The 24,520-nt window shown below is 35.2% G+C and overlaps 1 protein-coding gene across 1 annotated transcript in view; it reads right to left on the bottom strand.

Moving 5' to 3' along the window:
• LOC128208995 (uncharacterized) overlaps window positions 1-24,520 on the bottom strand; it is a 136,429-nt gene that overhangs the window by 99,042 nt on the left and 12,867 nt on the right. The window contains exons 9-21 of the mRNA XM_052912785.1: window positions 23,669-23,777; window positions 23,151-23,356; window positions 22,788-22,886; window positions 20,949-21,089; window positions 18,603-18,708; window positions 12,134-12,291; window positions 11,764-11,940; window positions 10,886-11,047; window positions 10,510-10,618; window positions 6,115-6,272; window positions 4,034-4,342; window positions 786-900; window positions 304-629 (exon numbers count right to left, since the gene is read on the bottom strand). Of these exons, the coding sequence (XP_052768745.1) occupies window positions 304-629; window positions 786-900; window positions 4,034-4,342; window positions 6,115-6,272; window positions 10,510-10,618; window positions 10,886-11,047; window positions 11,764-11,940; window positions 12,134-12,291; window positions 18,603-18,708; window positions 20,949-21,089; window positions 22,788-22,886; window positions 23,151-23,356; window positions 23,669-23,777 (2,175 nt within the window). The remainder of the gene's footprint in view (window positions 1-303; window positions 630-785; window positions 901-4,033; window positions 4,343-6,114; window positions 6,273-10,509; window positions 10,619-10,885; window positions 11,048-11,763; window positions 11,941-12,133; window positions 12,292-18,602; window positions 18,709-20,948; window positions 21,090-22,787; window positions 22,887-23,150; window positions 23,357-23,668; window positions 23,778-24,520) is intronic.

Below are 24,520 nucleotides of genomic sequence, written 5' to 3'. Positions count from 1 at the left end.
TCCTTGGAATAGTCTCCAGAAATATGGCATGTATGTGGAAACAAATAATTACACTTACACATACACAATAAGGTTAAATATACATAGATAATATTTGTTAAGATTATAAAATCAATATGGGATATAATGTCAATATATAAGACAAGTGAAAATAACATGATATTTTCCATAGGCATATAAAAAAAAATCATTTTATTTGAACAACAACAAGACATTGGTGCACATATACGTAGTTTTATCACCTATAAAATTCAATAGCACTTAAAAATTCTTAAGCACCAGTTTGATATTCCAAACACTTACTTATACAAAGCTTCCTTGCAATAAACCTGCTGTTTCTCCTGGCACCAAAATCCTTTTTTACAAAAATGTGATCTGGACTTGTTGCCATGAAGATAAAGTTGGCCAGTCCAATTGCTGGATCAGAACTGATGATAGCAACCACACCACCGGCCTGGCGGTAGGCAATCAGTGAATCCTTGACTGCCTGGTCAGTAACGTCTCCCTCCAAAAGGAGGACGAGCAGCTTAGTGTTGGCAGGATTGGTACTCATGCCATTGGTAAGTCCCTGGATTCGGGAGAGCAGTTCTGCGTTGCTTGAGAATGTCTGTCTGAACACTGACGGATAGCTGCAAAAAGTATTACATTTATCTATTAATTGTCATGTCATCCACCAAAAAATCAATATTTGTCATCATCATTATAATGAAAATTTTCAACATAAATTTGCATTCAATTTTTATTTAAAAACTGAAAGCCAGCAAATGAACTGTAAATAAAGTCACCTTGCTGTTACAGCCTGGTAGAAGTCATCAGCATTCACAGTGAACCCTGCAGAAACAGCCGCCTGACTATCCTGGATCAGCGTCATATCCATGGCTGCACTACAGCTGTACGAGTCTTAAAAAACACATGCATTTAAGATAAGCTGATGCTTATAAGTCACATCAACTAGTAAGCTTAAGCCAATGCATAAAACAAGAACTGACACTTAACAATTGAAACCTATGATGTGTATCATACTGAATAATATGACATATGCTTCCAAAACCTACAACATTTGGAACAGTGTCATTCAGTTTATTTATTTTCACAAAATTTGAACAAGAGGGCCATGATGGCCCTAAATCGCTCACCTGAGTAAAAGAGTTTAACATAGCTTGTTTCTCAAAGAATATTGAACAAGAGCTGTCAAAGTATGTGACAAATGCCCCCCAATGTGACATTGAGCTATGAACAAGTACATAAAAAGTTGATCTTGCCTTTATGTGTCAAATACATATTGCAAGTTATATTATATTGCCTCTGAGCATAGAAAAAAAAACAATCATACTAAATGACAGCCAACACTCTTTATGTCCTCATATTCAGCATTCCATTGTGAATAAACACTTAGTGTATCTTTCACCTTAGAGGTAGGGACATGGGTCTTGCACACGACACGTTGTCTTGGTATGTCGAAAACATATGGCAAGTCATTTTAAAATCCGTCCATATAAGAGAAAGTCACAGCGCGGACACGACAGACTATATTTTCCTTCAGGTTGCCATGGCAACCAGAGTTCTGCATGGAATTAATTTTTTTGAACAATTTTGAAAAAGCACCAACCAAGGATCATTCCTATAAAGTTTCATCAAAATTGTCCAAGGGGTTTAGGAGAAGAAGATGATTGCAACCAATTGTTGACACTTTTCCTTTAGGTTGCCATGTCAACCAGAGTTCTTCATGGAATTAATTTCTTTGAACAATTTTGAAAAAGCACCAACCAAGGATCATTCCTATGAAGTTTCATCAAAATTGTCAAAGCGGTTTAGGAGAAGAAGATGATTATAACCAATTGTTGACATTTTCCTTTAGGTTGCCATGGCAACCAGGCCAAACAAAATTATGTGAACAAATTTAAGAGAGGTCCATGCAAGGACACTTCAAACCAAATTTGCTGAAGATCTATCAAGGGGTTCATGCGAAGAAAAGGTTATGTTTTTTTTACTAATTTTAGCTCTGGTGGCCCTTAAAAGGGGCCAAACAAAATTATTTGAAAAGACCTGACAGAGGCCCATGCTAGGATGCTTCAGACTTGAAGATCCATCAAGCAGTTAATAAGATCAAGTTGTTTAAACGTTTTTTCTATTTTTTGCTCTGGTGACCCCTAAAAGGGGCCAAACAAAACCATTTGAACAAAGTTGAGAGAGGACCATGTAAGGATGCTACAAATCAAGTATGGAGTCATTCTGACCTTTACTTTCAGAGGAAAAGATGTTTAAGTGACAAGACAATGTAAAAACAAATGACCCCTGAGCAAGGCCAATTTGACCCCGGGACAATAATTTGAATACCTTTGGTGTAGATCCACTAGGTAACACTATATACCAAATATGAAAGCTCTAGGTCTTATATTTCGGAGAAGAGGATTTTTAAAGTTTTATTATATAAGACTATATAAAAACAAATAACTTTCAGGGCGGGGTCAATTTTGACCCTGTGGCAATAATTTGAACAACTTTGATAGAGGTCCACAAGATGATGTTGAATACCAAATATCTAAGCTCCTGGCCTTACGGTTCTGGAGAAGAATATTTTTAAAGATTTACTATATAACACTACGTAAAAACAAGGACCCCCTAGGCGGGGTCAATTTTGACCCTGTGGCAATAAATTGAACAAATCTGGTAGAGGTCCACTAGATGATGCTGTATACCAAATATCTAAGCCCTGGGCCTTACAGTTTCGGAGAAGAAGATTTTTAAAGATTTATTATATAACACTATGTAATAAAACTAGTGACCCCTGGGGCGGGGCCATTTTTGACCCCAGGAGAATAATTTGAACAAATTTTGTAGAGGACCACTACATGATGACACATACAAATTTTCAAGGTTCTAGGCCTTGTGGTTTTTGAGAAGAAGATTTTTAAATTTTTCCCTATATAAGTCTATGTAAAACAAGTGACCCCCGGAACGGGGCCATTTTTGACCCCAGGGGGATAGTTTTACCAAATTTGGTAGAGGACTACTAGATGATGCTATATACCAAATATTAAGGCTCTAGGCCATGTGGTTTTGGAGAAGAAGATTTTTAAAGTTTTTCCTTTCCGTTGCCATGGCAACCAGAGTTCTGCATGGAATTCAATTCTTTGAACAAATTTCAAAGGGGACCACCCAAGGAACATTTCTGTGAAGTTTGGATGAAATTGGCTAAGCGGTTTATGAGGAGATTTTTGAAGTTTTAACTATAAACATATCAAGTATACCTATGACCCCCCGGGGCGGGGTCAATTTTGACCCCAAGGCCATAATTTGAACAATCTTTGTAGAGGTCCACTAGATGATGAATCATGCCAAATATCTAAGCTCTAGTCCAAGTAAGTTCCAAGGAGAAGATTTTTGAAGTTTTAACTATAAACATATAGAGCATACCCATGACCCCCCGGGGCGGGGCCAATTTTGACCCCAGGGCCATAATTTGAACAAACTTTGTAGAGGTCCACTAGACGATAAATCATGACAAATATCTAATCTCTAGGCCAAGTAAGTTCAGAGGAGAAGATTTTTTAAGTTTTCACTATAAACATATAGAGAAAACCCATGACCCCCCGGGGCGGGGCCAATTTTGACCCAAGGGCCATAATTTGAACAATCTTGGTAGAGGACCATTTGGTGATCCTACCTACCATGTATCAACGGCCTAAGCCTTGTGGTTTGGGAGAAGAAGATTTTTAAAGTTTTTCCTTTCCGTTGCCATGGCAACCAGAGTTCTGCATGGAATTCAATTCTTTGAACAATTTTCAAAGGGGACCCAAGGAACATTCCTGTGAAGTTTGAATGAAATTGGCTAAGCGGTTTATGAGGAGATGTCGTTTAAACTAAAAGTTTAAGGACGGACGGACGGACAACGGACGGACGCCGGACAAATTGTGATCACAAAAGCTCACCTTGTCACTATGTGACAGGTGAGCTAAAAATCCATAATGCTAGACACATGAAATGTCAATTACAAATATAGAAAGTGTACTTATTGGTCTACCCAAGTTACCTTCACACATATGGTCCTCAAGGAAGGTGATCTGGGATACAAGCTGCATAAAGGAAGACACATACAAGATCGAGTCAGCGTCACTCTTGATTCTCTCCAGCTCATCCCGGTACACATTCCTTCCTACCCCCACAGCAAACACGCGAATAAACTCCTCACATGCCTTCTTTGCTTCTTCTCCTGTCCTGAATGTATTTGTGGAGCGTCCATCTGTCAGCACTATTATGGTGTGTGCCACTTCAGAATGGAGCCGCCCCTGGGCCAGGATCATGTTCTTCGCTACCTCTATGGCCTTCGCTGTGTTGGTTCCTGTACATGTAGTGAATTCGGTAATTTAACTAGAACTAAACAAATCTGTAGTGTTGCTCATCAAGGGACCCTTGACCAAATGTCCCAATAATTGTTTGGGGTCATCTACTGACCATCACCAATGCATATTACATGTTATTCAAAAGTCATCGATTAGAAACCGAAGCAGATGATGACAAACATCATGATAGAGAAAGTCATCCATATGTGTATGGTATGTTTTTAGGTGACACAGTTAAATAACTGGAATAATATCATGTTATATATTTACCAACAAAACGATAGAATGACATATTTTTGTATTATTTTGCAATTCCAAAACCAAACATTAAAAGTAACATACCATAATTATGAAAGGATCTTAAACCAATTTAAGATTATAGAAATACATGCCCAGTGCAAAATATCAATACCCTATTCCATTTTACATATCCTAATATGTGCAATGAATGTTGTTCAATTAAACATACAATCCTATCAAAACACACAGATTCTACTCATAAACTTAAAGTTAAATCAAAGTTGTTTGTTACATAGATCTACTGGTCCAGAGGCCATAATAGTTTTAATAAGACCTTCTTGAGCTGCAGATGGGCTTCAGGGTATAAGTAGCTTTTAGTCCTTTACAATCTTAAGCCATTTTTTCAAATTAAAATTATTGTAGTTGTTATATGAGAACTTGGTCCTTTTTAAAAGTTAAGTTCTTTTAACATAAATTTTAAATAGAATAATAATTATTGCAAATAGGGTCTTTTAGAAATTATCCAATTATAATATAATATGCTGTGTGAGATTAAGACAAGAGCTGGCACAGTAAGTGAAGAATGCCAGAGTGTCATCAAGTTCAATAGATAATGAATTCACAAACTGAGTCCCTACGTGCTAGACCCTATGATGATTGACCACCACTCAAATGAGAAAATTTTAATTTCCCATTTTCCATTACTCTAACAAAAGTTATTAGCCAGAAACCAATTTTCTAATTTTAGCTCCACAACCTAGAGCCCACCCCTTCAAAAGCAATCTCAAGCCTGCTCTCCATATAAGCCAAGTACATAGTTAGTTTCAGCACTATATATAATTCCTCAACACCATACCTTGACCCCATCCACCTCAAAAGCAATCTGAAGCTAGCACTTTACATCAGCTACCTACACACCAACTTTCATCAGTTATCACTATCAATCAATGCTTACTTAAATTATGGGATGGAAACCTATTTACTATACCTAGTAACTGACCTTGACCTTAACCATGTCAAATAAATCCAAAGCTACCTCTTTACATTCCCTACCAACATACTAAGTTTATTCACTTGCCAAAAATCCTAACTACAATTATTGGTCGTAAACCATTTTTCCATTTTAAGTGACCTTGACCTTGACCCAAACCCCTCAATACCAATCCCAAGCTAGCTCTTCACATAAGCTACCTAAACACAAAGTTTCAAAACTATCCATAACTCCTAACCAAAGTTATTGGGCAGTCCCCTTGTCCAACAGCATCCTTATTTTAAACCATAACTAATAAAATTGTTTGTTTTAGTGGGATATCAATTAGATTTCATCTTACGAACTAAGAAGGCTGCACCACTCTTGAAAATATGACATTCATTACTTACTCAATGAGATATATATCATCAGTATCTTACAAATACAAACCTCTATGGCCTATAAGATTTCTTATGAATTCTGGCTCTGATCCACCAGATCAGTTTCTAATATATTTGAAAGAAGATGGTTAAGTCATATCCCCGGAGCAGATGTCTGTACCTGTTGGCAGGTCCCCATAGCGGAGATTGTTGACTGCTGCCAAAACATCTGCCTTATCTATTGAGTTACGCAGCTCAAACACCTGGTTCAGGAAAACATCAGACGAATATGGAACAAGCCCAACACGTATTCGGCCAACACCGTCACCAATATCCATCCTGTAGGGGAGAAATGTAGTGGTATGGTGAGATAACATTTATTCAAATCGATGAGTTATAGTTGATTTTAATATAATTTTTATTTTTTTAATTATACTATTTATTGGTTTAATTCTTTAATCAGTATCCAGTTTACACAAATATATTAAATCACACCAAGTGTTGTTTTTGCAGCGTTGCTTTGAAAACTGATGTCTCCCCTTAAACAGGAGATAAGTTGAAGAGAGATAATATTGAAGGCAGTGGTAAAACAGTTTTAACTTTAAGTATCTCCCATGTCCGAGAGTGTAAGATAGGTTCATTCCGACCCAAGCGTAGTGTGTTTAGTGGAAACGAGGTTTACCGAGTTTCCGCAAAACACCCTGCCCAAGGGTCGGGATGAACTTATCTTAACGAGCGGCTATGGTAGATGCTTTTTCTCCCACCTTAGTTAAATGAAATTAAGTAAAAGTGTTTTTTTTTGCTGAAACTATTTATGCTTAGTGAAAATAATTGCGTATGGATAATTCGTGGTGGTCATGGATATGCACGTAGTGATTCAGATTAAGTTAATAGTCAAATTGGTCTTTAAATAGTTCTAAGGAGAGTGAATTATTATTTCTTGAAAGGTGCGTGAAAACTGTTTTATGGTGACATTATGGCGAGAAATAATTAATTAGCGTTCTAAATATTGTCACAAGACAAGGTTTCAATGTTGCTACAGACTACACTCTTCAACAAGGGAGGTAAATACAAAGTAAGTAGGAGTTCCATAAGGGCATTTTATCTTCGCCCGAGATAAGACTTTCTAACATGTTTGAATTATTGGATCTACTTATCTGAGCTGGGAGAAATTAAATTTCTTTTAGTATTTTTGGGGTGATTGTCTCGAAAAATGGATTTTACAAAATGAACAAGAGGCGATAACTTTGCTATTATATGCCCCAGAGTTAAAAATCTTGCAAGGTGAACAATTTAACATCACAAACTATTAATGCTTTAAGTTTCAATTGTTTCCTTGATGTAGTTTTTGAGGTCTGCTCCGGACAAAATTTCATTGAAGAAAAAGAAGAATAACTTGGTCATTTCTATAATTTAAGGGCATCTTTTCAATGACTCGAGTGATATGGCTATTAAACTCTTCCAAGATACAATGCCCATATACATTCTGACTAAATTTGGTGATGATTGGACAACGGGTTCTTAAACTTTTGACTGGATGCTGCCCGCACAATGCCCACCTGCCAAAATGCCTCAGGTGAAACTATAACTGTAGCTATATAGAGACTATATTATGTCATGTTAAAAAGACTTGTACATAAACTTGTACGATATTAAAGTTGGAATTATACAACTTACAAAAAAGAGCATATTGTTACATTGAACAAGTTTATGAACTTTGAAGTTGATATGTTAAACAAACAAAAATAATCATAAAAAAATAAAATTTATACATACATAAATAATAACAAGAGGCCCAAAAGGGCCTATGCTCTACTGGCATGGCTTTTGTGGTCATATCAATCCAGAGCATGTATGTATGGGTAAAAGGCAACAGACATATGGTTTATGTTTTGTGTTTGGCTTACCTGAAAACGTAGCACGTTCAACATCTGAGCCCAGAAAATATTGTAAGCAGATTAGTTCCATGAACTATTTTAATATGTGCCAAGTAAAAGTCATCTGACAAAAAAAAAATGCTTTCAAAACTGTACTCATAGTAAAAATTTCTGTAGTTTTAAAAGTTAAAAAAGTTGGTCAAAAGGTCAAAGTCAAGGGCATCCTAGGACAACATTGATCAATTTGAACAAACATTCACAATCAATTGTGCTGAGATGGATCCACGAACACACAAAAAGATTTTTAAACCTTTCCAGATTTATGTTTACCAAACCTGTGAACCCTGGGTGTGGCCAGTAATGACACCAGGTGCATAACTTAAACATTCACAACCAATTTTGTTAAGATGAATGCGCAAACTACAGAACTTAAAGCTAAAAAATGGCCTTTGGGCTTTCAACAAGAACAAGGCAGAGTAATTCACAAAATCAGCTGCAGAAGCAAAAAGCAAATTGTCTCTCAAAATCCTAGACTTGCAAATTGTCTCCCTTAACTCTAGACTTGAATTTACATGTACATGTAAACTTGGCTAAAAATAGAATTCGCTCATGCAGACCTGGCTAAAAATAGAGAGCATTTCTTTAAAACTTTCATGGCTCATAATCTAGGCATTCATGGGCGGATCTGGCTGTTTTTCGAAAGGAACCGAGCTCTAATGGATATCTAGATACTGTACAAGTTTCATTGGGATACAATCAAAACTGAAGACTGTATCGTGTTCACAACCAATTGTTTACAACCAATTGTTTACACAATAGCATTTTTTTATACTATCAAGGGCCAGAATCTAGGCATGCATGGGCGGATCTGGCTGGTTTTCGAAAGGAACCCAGCTCTAATGGATATCTAAATACTGTACAAGTTTCATCGAGATACAATCAAAACTGAAGATTGTATCGTGTTCACAAGCAATTGTTTACAGACGCACGAACGCACGACCGCACGGACGCACGGACACACGGATGCACATACTACTTACACATTACCATCGCATAAGCTCTTCTGGCCTTTGGCCAGTAGAGCTAAAAATAGAATGAAAAAATCTAAAAAAAAGTTGGGCCAGCTGCTTCTGAAAAGAAGATTTTTCAAAGTTTTTCCTTTTAGTTACCATGACAACCAGAGGTCTGCATGGAACCATTTTCATTGAAGGAATCTGGATGAGAACTACCCAATGAACATTCCTGTGGAGATTGTTTGGATTTGACTAGTGGTTTAGGAGAAATTGTTTGAAGAACAACTGACTATACAGACGTTTGACAATCACCTTTTTACTATAGCTGTAGTTATAAATTATAATAGTTATAATAGGTGGGGTAAAACTGAACAATGGGAGATAATCTTGAAATAAAGACAACTTCACATTAGTATCTATCTATATTTAAAGTTTTAACCACTTCCTTCACGTAGTTTTTGAGTTCTGCTCCAGACAAAATTGATTGAAGGAAAAGAAGAACTAGATGGTTGCTTTTGTTATGGAAAACTGATGAATCCCTCTATGCACATTGCTGCAATATCTTGAAATTGACCTTTGACCTTTAAGTGTGACATCATCTCAATATGTTGAACATTTGTGAGGAATTATTTCAAAAACCTTCCAGTGTGTAAGAAATGGAGCAGACACAAAACAGACATATGACCTTTGGTCCCTGAGTGTGGCCTTGACCATGAACTAAGCCATGCTCTTTAATTTACATCTGCACAATATGGTGAAAATTTGTGGTAAGTTATTTCAAAACCCTTCAATTATTCAAGAGATATTGAGGGGACATGAAATAAAGTCACATGAGCTTTGATCTCTAGACTCTAAGTATGACCTTGATCTTAAACTGACCTGGTTGTGACATGTGCTCCACATGGTGTCTTTTAATGGTGGTCATTTATGATGATTAATTTCAAAATCCTTCAAGCAGTTCTAGAGATATGTAGCAGACACAAAATATAGTCATATTATAGCCATTTGACCTTTGACCTTTAAGTGTGACAATTGAGACAAGGTATTTGTAAATCCTTCAAAAAGCTGATGAGATATTGAGTGGACATAAAATATAATCAAATGACCATTGACCTCTTAGTGTGACATTGACCTTCAAAAGAGCTGGTTAAAACATGTGCTCCACATGTCATCTCAAAACGGTGAACATTTATGGGTAGTTATTTCAAAATCCTTAAAGCAGTCCAAGAAATATGGAGCAGACACTAAATGTAGTCATATGACCTTTGACCCTAGGTGAGACCTTGACCTTGAACCAAACTGGTTGTTACATTGGCACATCATTTAAATATTGTGAACATTTGAGGATAGTAATTTCAAAATTCTTTAAGTGGACTGGTTTTGAGAAGGCTGGATTTGTAACGGCGGACAGATGGACAGACGGACTGACAGACGGACTGCCAGACAGACAGACAGACAGACAGACAGACAGACAGACAGACAGACAGACAGACAGACAGACAGACAGACAGACAGACAGACAGACAGACAGACAGACAGTTTAAACAATATGTCACTCCATTTATGTGGGAGACATAATAGTGACAAATAAGGTATTTCTCCCTTTCAGTCAAAGGGGAGAAAGACTTAATCAAACAATACGAAAATGAAGTACAATCAAACCTACTTTGACTGTATGAGACTTACTTTGAGACTGTATTGTGTATGAATGTTCTGAGTAAAACCAACTCAGTGGGGCCAATACTGGTGGACCAATCAATCACAAACACAACATCCATTGCTGACCCGCAATTATCTGAACAATGGGAGAAACATACACGGTAAAATTAAAACATCATAAAGTACATGACTTGAACCATATTTGCTTTCTTTACTGAAATCTAATGACCAACAATTTAAGCAATTAACATTAATTATCAGAGAGAGAAATGAGCCCTTGGCATATCAGAAAAATAATACAGCATCTTACTCAGCATTATCAATGTTAACAGCATTTTATGTGAATGTGTGTACAGTTTGTGATCAAATTAAGATCAGGTGATATGTAAGGGAGATCACTGACCGAGGAGGCAGTCTGAGGAGAGGGTTGAGGCAGGTTGCAGAGTTGTCTTCCCGTCAGTGCACTCAACACACTGGAAGGATTCAGAAGCATCCCTGTACTCTCCAATGACACATTCATCACAGTTGCCAGGACCCCACATTTCATATCCACTGGTGCAGGGCTCTGAAATGACAGATCATAAACTATTAAAATATCACATTGACAGTGTTTTAAGTTGACTGTGCATATACTGGGAGAACTGAATTAGTTTTTTTTCCTCCATTTTATAAGATTGATGTAGTTTGCCTGATGGATTGCTAAGAATCTATATTTTTGGTTATTTACTTCAAATTACAATTATCATGTACCGGGCTTTTTATATAATATTCATGGGTCAGACTATCCGACCTATTCCCAAAGCAAAATATATGATATTTTTCCCTGATCCCTTTTTTTTATGAAAGTCTTTTTACCTATACTGGTTCATTCAACATCGTAATAAATTATGTGATGTAAAGTTTTGGGGATAATTGAATTCAGAAATCGTTGATTTTCATCACATTCAGAGATTATAGTCATGATTTATTGCAATAGATATTTCCACCTCAAGAATTGATATTTCAGCAGTTTCAGGTCTTTGAAAGGGAAAAGATTCTTATATTAAATAATTTGCTTATTCACAGAAACTGAAAAACTTGTTGTTTTAACTGTAAAATTTCCCAATTTCAGCATATTTCGTGACGCCAATTTTCACAAAAAGTCTTTTTCCCTAAAAGGCCTGATGTAGCAATATGAAGGTCAATAATCTACATCCTAACACGGATGTAATAGTGCTTAATCATTGTGCATCAATAAACCATAACTGTCATGGCAGCTCAACAGTTTAATTAACATCTTACCAATACAGAGACTTTTCTGGATAACAAGTACTAATGGCAGCGTGTCAAAGGCCGTGGTCTTGAAACTGAGTTTGTTGCTGGAGGCGATGTTCTCTATACCATTAGTTTTCAAGGTATCCACAACAGCTATTACTATCCCAGCATTCTTAGAAGCTGTTGACCATATGCCGAGGGATGCTTAAATTAATGAGAGACAGTTCAAGTTTATCTTAATAACAAACATTTTATTTATAAATGGATGACTCTATAAATATATATATGACTCTTAGAAAACTGTTTTATTATATAATGATGGCAAAACTCATCATTTCATTTTGAATGATACGAATAAACGATGCTTAATACAACATAATGTAAATGCAGTGATTACATTTCGCCTCTGGAGTGAGCTGTTTGTCAGTTATGACAATGATAGCTCGTGTCCTGTCTGTGGCAGTACTGGCCATGTGTTTCTCATGGGCTTCCTTCATTGCAAATCCTACGTGTGACACATGGTCCACAAACACATTCTCTATATCTGATCCAAAACTGCAAAGAAAATCATCATACCATTACTCAATAATTACTTCCATTCCACTGATTAAATGTCCATGATAGTGTGCAGTTTCCCACAATATTTTGCAGTTACCAATGCATGGTTTATATCCCTATGATATTGGGTAGTTTCCCATGATATTGAGCAGTTTCCAATCCATGGTTTATATGTCCATTATATTGGGCAGTTTCCCATTATATTGGGCAGTTTCTAATCCATGGTTTAAATGTCAATGATATTGAACAGTTTCCAATCCATGGTTTATATGTCCATGATATTGGACAGTTTCCAATCCATGGTTTATATGTCCATGATATTGGACAGTTTCCAATCCATGGTTTATATGTCCATGATATTGGACAGTTTGTAATCCATGGTTTATATGTCCATGATATTGGACAGTTTCCAATCCATGGTTTATATGTCCATGATATTGGACAGTTTCCAATCCATGGTTTATATGTCCATGATATTGGACAGTTTCCAATCCATGGTTTATATGTCCATGATATTGGACAGTTTCCAATCCTTGGTTTATAAGTACATGCTATTGGACAGTTTCCAATCCATGGTTTATATCTACATGATATTGGACAGTTTGTAATCCATGGTTTATATGTCCATGATATTGGACAGTTTCCAATCCATGGTTTATATCTACATGATATTGGACAGTTTCCAATCCATGGTTTATATGTCCATGATATTGGACAGTTTCCAATCCATGGTTTATATGTCCATGATATTGGACAGTTTCCAATCCATGGTTTATATGTCCATGATATTGGACAGTTTCCAATCCTTGGTTTATAAGTACATGCTATTGGACAGTTTCCAATCCATGGTTTATATCTACATGATATTGGACAGTTTGTAATCCATGGTTTATATGTCCATGATAATGGGCAGTTTCTAATCCATTGTTTATATGTCCATGATATTGGGCAGTTTCTAATCCATTGTTTATATGTCCATGATATTGGGCAGTTTATCATCCATGGGTTATATGTCCATGATAATGGGCAGTTTCCAATCCATGGTTTATATGTACATGATATTGGGCTGTTTTCAATCCATGGAATATATGTCTATGATATTGAGCAGTTGCCAATCAATGGTTTATATGTACATGATATTGGGCAGTTTCTAATCCATGGTTTATATGTCCATGATATTGGGTAGTTTATATTGTATCCATGGTTTATATGTCCATGATATTGGACAGTTTATAATCCATGGTTTATATGTCCATGATATTGGGTAGTTTATAATCCATGGTTTATATGTCCATGATATTGGGCAGTTTATAATCCATGGTTTATATGTCCATGATATTGGGTAGTTTATAATCCATGGTTTATATGTCCATGATATTGGACAGTTTCCAATCCATGGTTTATATGTCCATGATATTGGACAGTTTATAATCCATGGTTTATATGTCCATGATATTGGACAGTTTCCAATCCATGATTTATATGTCCATGATATTGGGCAGTTTATAATCCATGGTTTATATGTCCATGATATTGGACAGTTTCCAATCCATGGTTTATATGTCCATGATATTGGACAGTTTATAATCCATGGTTTATATGTCCATGATATTGGGTAGTTTATAATCCATGGTTTATATGTCCATGATATTGGACAGTTTCCAATCCATGGTTTATATGTCCATGATATTGGACAGTTTATAATCCATGGTTTATATGTCCATGATATTGGGCAGTTGCCAATCCATGGTTTATATGTCCATGATATTGGACAGTTTATAATCCATGGTTTATATGTCCATGATATTGGACAGTTTATAATCCATGGTTTATATGTCCATGATATTGGGCAGTTTATTATCCATGGTTTATATGTCCATGATATTGGACAGTTTCCAATCCATGGTTTATATGTCCATGATATTGGGTAGTTTATAATCCATGGTTTATATGTCCATGATATTGGACAGTTTCCAATCCATGGTTTATATGTCCATGATATTGGACAGTTTATAATCCATGGTTTATATGTCCATGATATTGGACAGTTTCCAATCCATGGTTTATATGTCCATGATATTGGACAGTTTATAATCCATGGTTTATATGTCCATGATATTGGACAGTTTATAATCCATGGTTTATATGTCCATGATATTGGGCAGTTTATTATCCATGGTTTATATGTCCATGATATTGGACAGTTTCCAATCCATGGTTTATATGTCCATGATATTGGACAGTTTCCAATCCATGGTTTATATGTCCATGATATTGGACAGTTTCCAATCCATGGTTTATATGTCCATGATATTGGACAGTTTCTAATCCATGGTGTATATGTCCATGATATTGGACAGTTTCTAATCCATGGTGTATATGTCCATGATATTGGACAGTTTCCAATCCATGGTTTATATGTCCATGATATTGGACAGTTTCCAATCCATGGTTTATATGTCCATGATATTGGACAGTTTCCAATCCATTGTTTATATGTCCATGATATTGGACAGTTTATAATCCATGGTTTATATGTCCATGATATTGGGTAGTTTATAATCCATGGTTTATATGTCCATGATATTGGGCAGTTTCTAATCCATGGTTTATATGTCCATGATATTGGACAGTTTCCAATCCATGGTTTATATGTCCATGATATTGGGTAGTTTATAATCCATGGTTTATATGTCCATGATATTGGGCAGTTTATATTGTATCCATGGTTTATATGTACATGCTATTGGACAGTTTCCAATCCATGGTTTATATGTCCATGATATTGGGTAGTTTATAATCCATGGTTTATATGTCCATGATATTGGGCAGTTTATAATCCATGGTTTATATGTCCATGATATTGGGTAGTTTATATTGTATCCATGGTTTATATGTCCATGATATTGGGTAGTTTATATTGTATCCATGGTTTATATGTCCATGATATTGGGTAGTTTATAATCCATGGTTTATATGTCCATGGTATTGGGCAGTTTATATTGTATCCATGGTTTATATGTACATGCTATTGGACAGTTTCCAATCCATGGTTTATATGTCCATGATATTGGGTAGTTTATATTGTATCCATGGTTTATATGTACATGCTATTGGACAGTTTCCAATCCATGGTTTATATGTCCATGATATTGGGCAGTTTATAATCCATGGTTTATATGTCCATGATATTGGGTAGTTTATAAACCATGGTTTATATGTCCATGATATTGGGTAGTTTATATTGTATCCATGGTTTATATGTCCATGATATTGGGTAGTTTATATTGTATCCATGGGTTATATGTCCATGATATTGGACAGTTTCCAATCCATGGTTTATATGTCCATGATATTGGGCAGTTTATAATCCATGATTTATATGTCCATGATATTGGGTAGTTTATATTGTATCCATGGTTTATATGTCCATGATATTGGGCAGTTTATAATCCATGGTTTATATGTCCATGATATTGGGTAGTTTATATTGTATCCATGGTTTATATGTCCATGATATTGGGCAGTTTAAAATCCATGGTTTATATGTACATGCTATTGGACAGTTTCCAATCCATGGTTTATATGTCCATGATATTGGGTAGTTTATAATCCATGGTTTATATGTCCATGATATTGGACAGTTTCCAATCCATGGTTTATATGTCCATGATATTGGGCAGTTTATAATCCATGGTTTATATGTCCATGATATTGGGCAGTTTATAATCCATGGTTTATATGTCCATGATATTGGACAGTTTATAATCCATGGTTTATATGTCCATGATATTGAACAGTTTCCAATCCATGGTTTATATGTCCATGATATTGGACAGTTTATAATCCATGGTTTATATGTCCATGATATTGGGCAGTTTATAATCCATGGTTTATATGTCCATGATATTGGGCAGTTTATAATCCATGGTTTATATGTCCATGATATTGGGCAGTTTATAATCCATGGTTTATATGTCCATGATATTGGGCAGTTTATAATCCATGGTTTATATGTCCATGATATTGGGCAGTTTATAATCCATGGTTTATATGTCCATGATATTGAGCAGTTTATAATCCATGGTTTATATGTCCATGATATTGGACAGTTTCCAATCCATGGTTTATATGTCCATGATATTGGGCAGTTTCCAATCCTTGGTTTATATGTCCATGATATTGGGCAGTTTATAATCCATGGTTTATATGTCCATGATATTGGACAGTTTCCAATCCATGGTTTATATGTCCATGATATTGGGCAGTTTATAATCCATGGTTTATATGTCCATGATATTGGACAGTTTATAATCCATGGTTTATATGTCCATGATATTGGACAGTTTCTAATCCATGGTTTATATGTCCATGATATTGGGCAGTTTCTAATCCATGGTGTATATGTCCATGATATTGGACAGTTTCTAATCCATGGTGTATATGTCCATGATATTGGACAGTTTCTAATCCATGGTTTATATGTCCATGATATTGGACAGTTTCTAATCCATGGTGTATATGTCCATGATATTGGGCAGTTTCTAATCCATGGTTTATATGTCCATGATATTGGACAGTTTCCAATCCATGGTTTATATGTCCATGATATTGGGCAGTTTCCAATCCATGGTTTATATGTACATGATATTGGGCAGTTTCCAATCCTTGGTTTATATGTCCATGATATTGGGTAGTTTATAATCCATGGTTTATATGTCCATGATATTGGGCAGTTTCCAATCCTTGGTTTATATGTCCATGATATTGGGTAGTTTATAATCCATGGTTTATATGTCCATGATATTGGGTAGTTTCTAATCCATGGTTTATATGTCCATGATATTGGGTAGTTTATAATCCATGGTTTATATGTCCATGATATTGGGTAGTTTATAATCCATGGTTTATATGTCCATGATATTGGACAGTTTCCAATCCATGGTTTATATGTCCATGATATTGGGCAGTTTCCAATCCTTGGTTTATATGTCCATGATATTGGGCAGTTTCCAATCCTTGGTTTATATGTCCATGATATTGGGTAGTTTATAATCCATGGTTTATATGTCCATGATATTGGACAGTTTCCAATCCATGGTTTATATGTCCATGATATTGGACAGTTTCCAATCCATGGTTTATATGTCCATGATATTGGGCAGTTTCCAATCCTTGGTTTATATGTCCATGATATTGGGTAGTTTATAATCCATGGTTTATATGTCCATGATATTGGGCAGTTTCCAATCCTTGGTTTATATGTCCATGATATTGGGTAGTTTATAATCCATGGTTTATATGTCCATGATATTGGGCAGTTTCTAATCCATGGTTTATATGTCCATGATATTGGGTAGTTTATAATCCATGGTTTATATGTCCATGATATTGGGCAGTTTATTATCCATGGTTTATATGTCCATGATATTGGACAGTTTCCAATCCATGGTTTATATGTCCATGATATTAGGCAGTTTCCAATCCATGGTTTATATGTCCATGATATTGGGCAGTTTATAATCCATGGTTTATATGTCCATGATATTGGGTAGTTTATAATCCATGGTTTATATGTCCATGATATTGGGTAGTTTATATTGTATCCATGGTTTATATGTCCATGATATTGGGCAGTTTATAATCCATGGTTTATATGTACATGCTATTGGACAGTTTCCAATCCATGGTTTATATGTCCATGATATTGGGTAGTTTATATTTTATCCATGGTTTATATGTCCATGATATTGGGTAGTTTATATTTTATCCATGGTTTATATGTCCATGATATTGGACAGTTGCCAATCCATGGTTTATATGTCCATGATATTGGGCAGTTTATAATCCATGGTTTATATGTCCATGATATTGGACAGTTTCCAATCCATGGTTTATATGTCCATGATATTGGGCAGTTTATAATCCATGGTTTATATGTCCATGATATTGGGTAGTTGCCAATTATATTGGGCAATTAACTGGATGCCCACACTTGTTGAGTAGTAAAGCCTCCCCATTCCTCGAATAGTCAAGCTCAAAATCCCAAACTAGTTTCAAAAGAGGAAATTTGCAAAGGGAAAATCAAAATTATTTAAATGTACATGCATACTCCTTAAGTTTTTAATTATCAGTTATCAGCTCAATGGTGTCCAAAGCTGCAAGCTTGTAAGATCATGTCTATGTCCATTTTTAGGTTGAAACCAGTACTGATATCCATTATGGGAGGCGATGAGAAATTTCACTGGTTGAGATCTATTTTTTCTTTAATTATAGAAATAACACAACAGTTTAGGTCCTCCAAATACCTTTCCATGAGTTGAGTGATGAATCGCTCGGACTTGGTGATAATGTCTATGTTTTCCAGATCCCAGACAGCTATGATGTTCATCTTGTGAGGACAGGTAAATTGATCTGACATAAATATACTTAATATGTATAATAGAATTGAAGAACACACCTTTAATGAGTCTTATACATTATTAAGCACATCATCTAATCACATGAAATTATATTCATACATATGTCAAGTGTATGCACATGCATGGTTAGAGCAAAAATAAGCGTATATTTTTTTAATTTCAACAAGGTATAGATTCATTAGTATGTTAGTTTATATGCTCATTTAAACTACATTAGTATCACATACAGAAAACAGTGTTTCTTTAACAACATTGCAGAGCCAAAGCAGCTCACATTTATTAACAAAGTAAAATAATCGGTGTTATTAAAACAAATAAGGCATATATTATGATAGAGTTTTAGAAATTTCTGTCTTATAATATAAATAGCATTCAATAGTTTTCCGTGAATACCACATATATATATATCATTTTAATCACAGTGCTTTTCCATAAATAAATCGAAACATTTCATCATACCTACAAGTATATCATATAGGAGGATAATTGTTAGTTTCAGTGCGAGATAGTGATTTCTCCAACCTCAGATAAGTAGAGCCAACAATTTTACCATGCTAGAAATTTTTATCTTCCCCACGGGCGAAGATAAAATGCCCGTATGGAACTCCTTTTTAATGGTTGTCACATTGTAATTACCTCTCTTGTTAAAGACTGTCATCTGTAGCATCATGGAAACTGTTTTGTGGCAATATTTAGAACGCTGATAAATTATTTCTCACTTCAAATGTCACCATAAAATAGTTTTCACGGGCCTATCAAAAAATAATGTTTCACTTTCCTTAGAACTATTTAAATACCGATTTGACTATTAACATAATCATAATCACTGCGCCCATATCCATGACAACCGCGAATTATCGCATATCCATACACAATTATTTTCACTAAGCACAAAAGAGTTCCAGCAAAAACTTAATTTTTTTTACTTAATTTTGTTTACTGAGGTAGGAGAAAAAGCATCTACCATAGCCACTCGTGTAAGATAGGTTCATCCCTATTGGTAAACCTCGTTTCCGCAAAACACCCTACGCTCGGGTCAGAATAAACCTATCTTATACTCTCGGCCATGGAAGATGCTTATAATATTTTATCGAAGCACCGAAAGCTATATTTCAAAATTGGCAAAGTCACAATATATTGCAATATAAAACTGAAAAAACAACAGTTTTTAATTAATTATATGCCTAAAAAGGATATAAAAATGACACCATTTTTCTTTTTTTAACAGAAAAGTGTGCAAAATCATCGTTAAGTTTGTGTCCCAGCCCTTAATGCATGCTGATAATGGATTTGGAATTAAGAGCAGGCTAAAACTTTAAAACAGCGAGAAACATCAAAATGTTTAAAACAGCAAAATTTCATTTTTATATCACTGATAAATCTCTATTAACCGCTGGAAAGCATATAATAAATATTTTTGTCTTAATGACATCACTAAAAATGTGGCATCAACCGTGGAACGACCCTGAAGAAATCTACTTTGTGCTTACGAAATAATGTTATTGCAATCACAAATATTGATTCAATGCATTTATTCAATACAGTGGTAACCAGTTTGAAAAAAAAAAAACTAAAGTGATAGTCTATAAACAGCCTTTTTTATTCAATGGTACAATAATTATTTTTGAATATTTATTTGGTTTCCTGAATAAAAGTTAAATACATCGCTAACATGCGCAGCTAATTTATATGCACATTCAATTAAATATCAATTTAACATGCAATCACTTCCAATCAACTTTTCACTATTTAATGATTCAAAAGCATTTCTATTGCAGTATACAATTTCAGATATACATTATTAGGCTGGCTAAAGTTATGATTGTCATAAAATGCTTCTGCCTCTGTAGTGGAACAAGCACCAATATGATTACGGAACTACGATTTTTAAAAATAAGCTTGTATTATAATGTTCTTAGTACTTATTAACTCAATACTTCATCAGTTGTTTCATTGAAAATAATTTCTTTTGGATACTTAAACCATTTTAACCAAAATATTTATATTTATTACCATACATTATACATGCCTGAAGCGTTTTAAACTGTATGCTCGCATATAATGATTATAAACACTTCATATGTTTCGAGTTGATTAGTGAAATTCAGTAAGTTTACCATAAATTCATATCTTATTGTAAATCATCATCAGTTCTGATAATATACTTATTACACAAAAGAGTAACTGACGCACAAATTAAATATGAATGAAAATAATAAAACAGTAGCTTACATGCACAAGAAAGGTCAAGTACTTGTTGTACTGTAAGGTCAGCAAATTTGGTTACAGTTGTGACTGACTCCCTATTTGTGGCAATAACATTCAACTCTGGGGCAAACACATCTCCAAAACCAATGGCCACCACATGGATACCTGCAATATGTACCAAAGTGTTAAAACCTTACCTTGTATAACTTTGTTATGTGTGTACTCATGATAGTACTTGTGTCTTACTAAGTCTGAAGTAAGTGCTCATATCTTGTGTTAGTGCGCAAGTCTGAAGTAAGTGCTCAAGTCTGAAGTAAGTACTCAATCTTGTGTAAGTGCTAATATCTTGTGTTAGTGCACAAGTCTGAAGTAAGTGCTCAAGTCTGAAGTAAGTGCTCAATCTTGTGTAAGTGCCAATATCTTGTGTTAGTGCACAAGTCTGAAGTAAGTGCTCATATCTTGTGTTAGTGCACAAGTCTGAAGTAAGTGCTCAAGTCTGAAGTAAGTGCTCAATCTTGTGTAAGTGCTAATATCTTGTGTTAGTGCACAAGTCTGAAGTAAGTGCTCAAGTCTGAAGTAAGTGCTCAATCTTGTGTAAGTGCCAATATCTTGTGTTAGTGCACAAGTCTGAAGTAAGTGCTCAAGTCTGAAGTAAGTGCTCAATCTTGTGTAAGTGCCAATATCTTGTGTTAGTGTGCAAGTCTGAAGTAAGTGCTTAAGTCTGAAGTAAGTGCTCAATCTTGTGTAAGTGCTAATATCTTGTGTTAGTGTGCAAGTCTGAAGTAAGTGCTTAAGTCTGAAGTAAGTGCTCAATCTTGTGTAAGTGCTAATATCTTGTGTTAGTGTGCAAGTCTGAAGTAAGTGCTCAAGTCTAAAGTAAGTGCTCAATCTTGTGTAAGTGCTAATATCTTGTGTTAGTGTGCAAGTCTGAAGTAAGTGCTCAAGTCTGAAGTAAGTACTCAATCTTGTGTAAGTGCTAATATCTTGTGTTAGTGTGCAAGTCTGAAGTAAGTGCTCAAGTCTGAAGTAAGTACTCAATCTTGTGTAAGTGCTAATATCTTGTGTTAGTGTGCAAGTCTGAAGTAAGTGCTCAAGTCTGAAGTAAGTGCTAATATCTTGTGTTAGTTCTCAAGTCTGAAGTAAGTGCTAATATCTTGTGTTAGTTCTAATGTCTGAAGTAAGTGCTAATATCTTGTGTTAGTTCTCATGTCTGAAGTAAGTGCTAATATCTTGTGTTAGTTCCCAAGTCTGAAGTAAGTGCTCATATCTTATGGTCTCATGTTAGTGCTCACATCTCATGTTATTGTTCATGTCCCATGTTAGTGCTCAGGTCTTATGTTAGTGCTCAGGTCTCATGTTAGTGCTCAGGTCTTAAGTTTGTGCTCAGGTCTCAGGTTTTTGACAAGTCTCATGTTAGTGCTCAGGTCTCATGTTAGTGCTCAGGTCTTATGTTAGTGCTCAGGTCTCATGTTAGTGCTCAGGTCTTATGTTAGTGCTCAGGTCTAATGTTAGTGCTCAGGTCTTATGTAAGTGCTCAGGTCTCATGTTAGTCCTCAGGTCTTATGTTAGTGCTCAGGTCTCATGTTAGTGCTCAGGTCTCATGTAAGTGCACTTTATAAGGATAGTTTTGGTGTGTCATGTTAGTTCTTGTGTCTCATATCAGTGTTAGTACTCAGGTCTTGAGTTAGTGCACATATTTTATGTAAGTTCTTGTGTCTCATGTCAGTTGCTCATGGTTTCCTTGACCTTGACAAAATTTGTTCTTCAAAGATTCATTTGAATCTTGTGCAACAGAGCAAACATTGTAATGGTATTTATTGAATGATCATTTGAATGATCAAACAGTACTTATTTTACACTTACCATTTTCCCTAGCTTTTTGTGCCTCCAAAGCAGTTGCAGTCATGTCATCTGACTGTCCATCCGTCATCAGAATGATTATATATGGCGAGTTGGATCGGCCTGAAATGTTGTGTCTCACATGGTGAGAATATCAGGTGTGTTTGTTTAATATTTTTATTTTAAGAAAGACAAAGAATTTCAAAGATGAATCTGAAATATATATGAAAATAATAATTTAAAGGTAAAAAAAGTATTAGGAATAAAATATACAGAAATATATGTTAATCTCTGAAGGCTCTCTTGCCTCCATGCATATCTAATGACAAATGCGAGGAAGCAAATCAGAAAATACCAAATGAATACAAATAAAAGAAATGATTGTACCTTGCTCAGTGAACATAGTGTTGGTGCGCCGAAGTGCTTCGGCAGTGTTAGTGCCAGCCATATTGCCAGGCTGCTGGAGGAAGATCCCCGAAGACTGGACTGTCAATAGGTCGTTGCTGGATGATAGGGGAAACACTGTGTTCTCATGCACTATGTTGGAGAATGACACAATACCAAGCCGGATTTTGTTTTGACCGATATCCAGTCTGAAAGCAAGAGTATAAATTGTTTAGCACATATGAAATGGAATAAAAGGCAATGCTTACATTGTATTTTTTACATCCTATTACCGGGTATACGCATGATATATTCCCATAAAACCAAAGAACTGTGTTCCATTCGATAGGAAGGTAAAGATCAGAATCGCCATAATAACATTTTGAATACTGCTAAACAAATTTTGATGAATGTTCAATTAAAATATATTCGCTGAGTTATTTTCTGATGGAACTTCAGTTTCATGCTGTCTGTTTAAATTATCTTTATGTAAATGTTTAAAGTAATCCCCAAATACTGACCTGGATGCAAATTCATTTAGGAAGAGTTTCATGGTAACAAAAGTGGTTGACGGGATACTGATGGAGGCGTCTAGCATGATAACAAGGTCCATGTTTGCCTGGCAATCACCTACAATCACAATCACCATGTCACTACAGGGTCCATCCAATCACGGAAGATTTAATATAGGACCACTATGTGATGTTTCCAAACATTGAAAAAAATGTAAAAATTCTTGTTGAAGAACAGAACACATAATATCTTTTCTTGTGATCAAGAGAAACTTGGGTAAAGGCCAATATAATTAATTTCTAATACATAAACAGTTAAAAATAACAATATTAGTGATAAAGATCCAAGAATTCCATCGTAAAGTGTACAATGGAGATCTTATGGTTGAATTTAGTGTCTGACATATAATTCTCTATCTAAAAACTTTAAAAAGTATTGCTTCACTTATTACTGTTTGAAATTAACCTAGCAGGGTTTTCTTAATGTTGGCAATGAATAAATAGTCAATTTGTAATGCACAGAAATGTTTTCAAACGCTCAAGTTTTAGAGCTTGAAAGAGATTTGTTTTTTTGTAACAGTACTGTCCTCGTGAGTCTAGGCTTTAATTGGTCTGTTGATATCAAACTGGATATGTATGAATGGTTTGTGGGAATATGATCCTGCCTCCTTAGTTGATGGTGATAAGTCAAATTATACACCAAATCACTGATGAATGCAGTCAAATGTTTTTTTTTAAAGAATTCCATGCACAGGCTATAGATGTTATACCATAATTGAAATTCACATGTTAGATTTGGCCAAATGTGACCCTCTTGTAAGTGATAAGTTTTATCATCTGACAACAAATCAGTAGTATGTA

This window comes from Mya arenaria, chromosome 2 (assembly GCF_026914265.1).
Source record: "Mya arenaria isolate MELC-2E11 chromosome 2, ASM2691426v1".
Taxonomy (NCBI): Eukaryota; Metazoa; Mollusca; class Bivalvia; order Myida; family Myidae; genus Mya; species Mya arenaria.
This window is presented reverse-complemented; position numbering and strand designations above follow the sequence as displayed.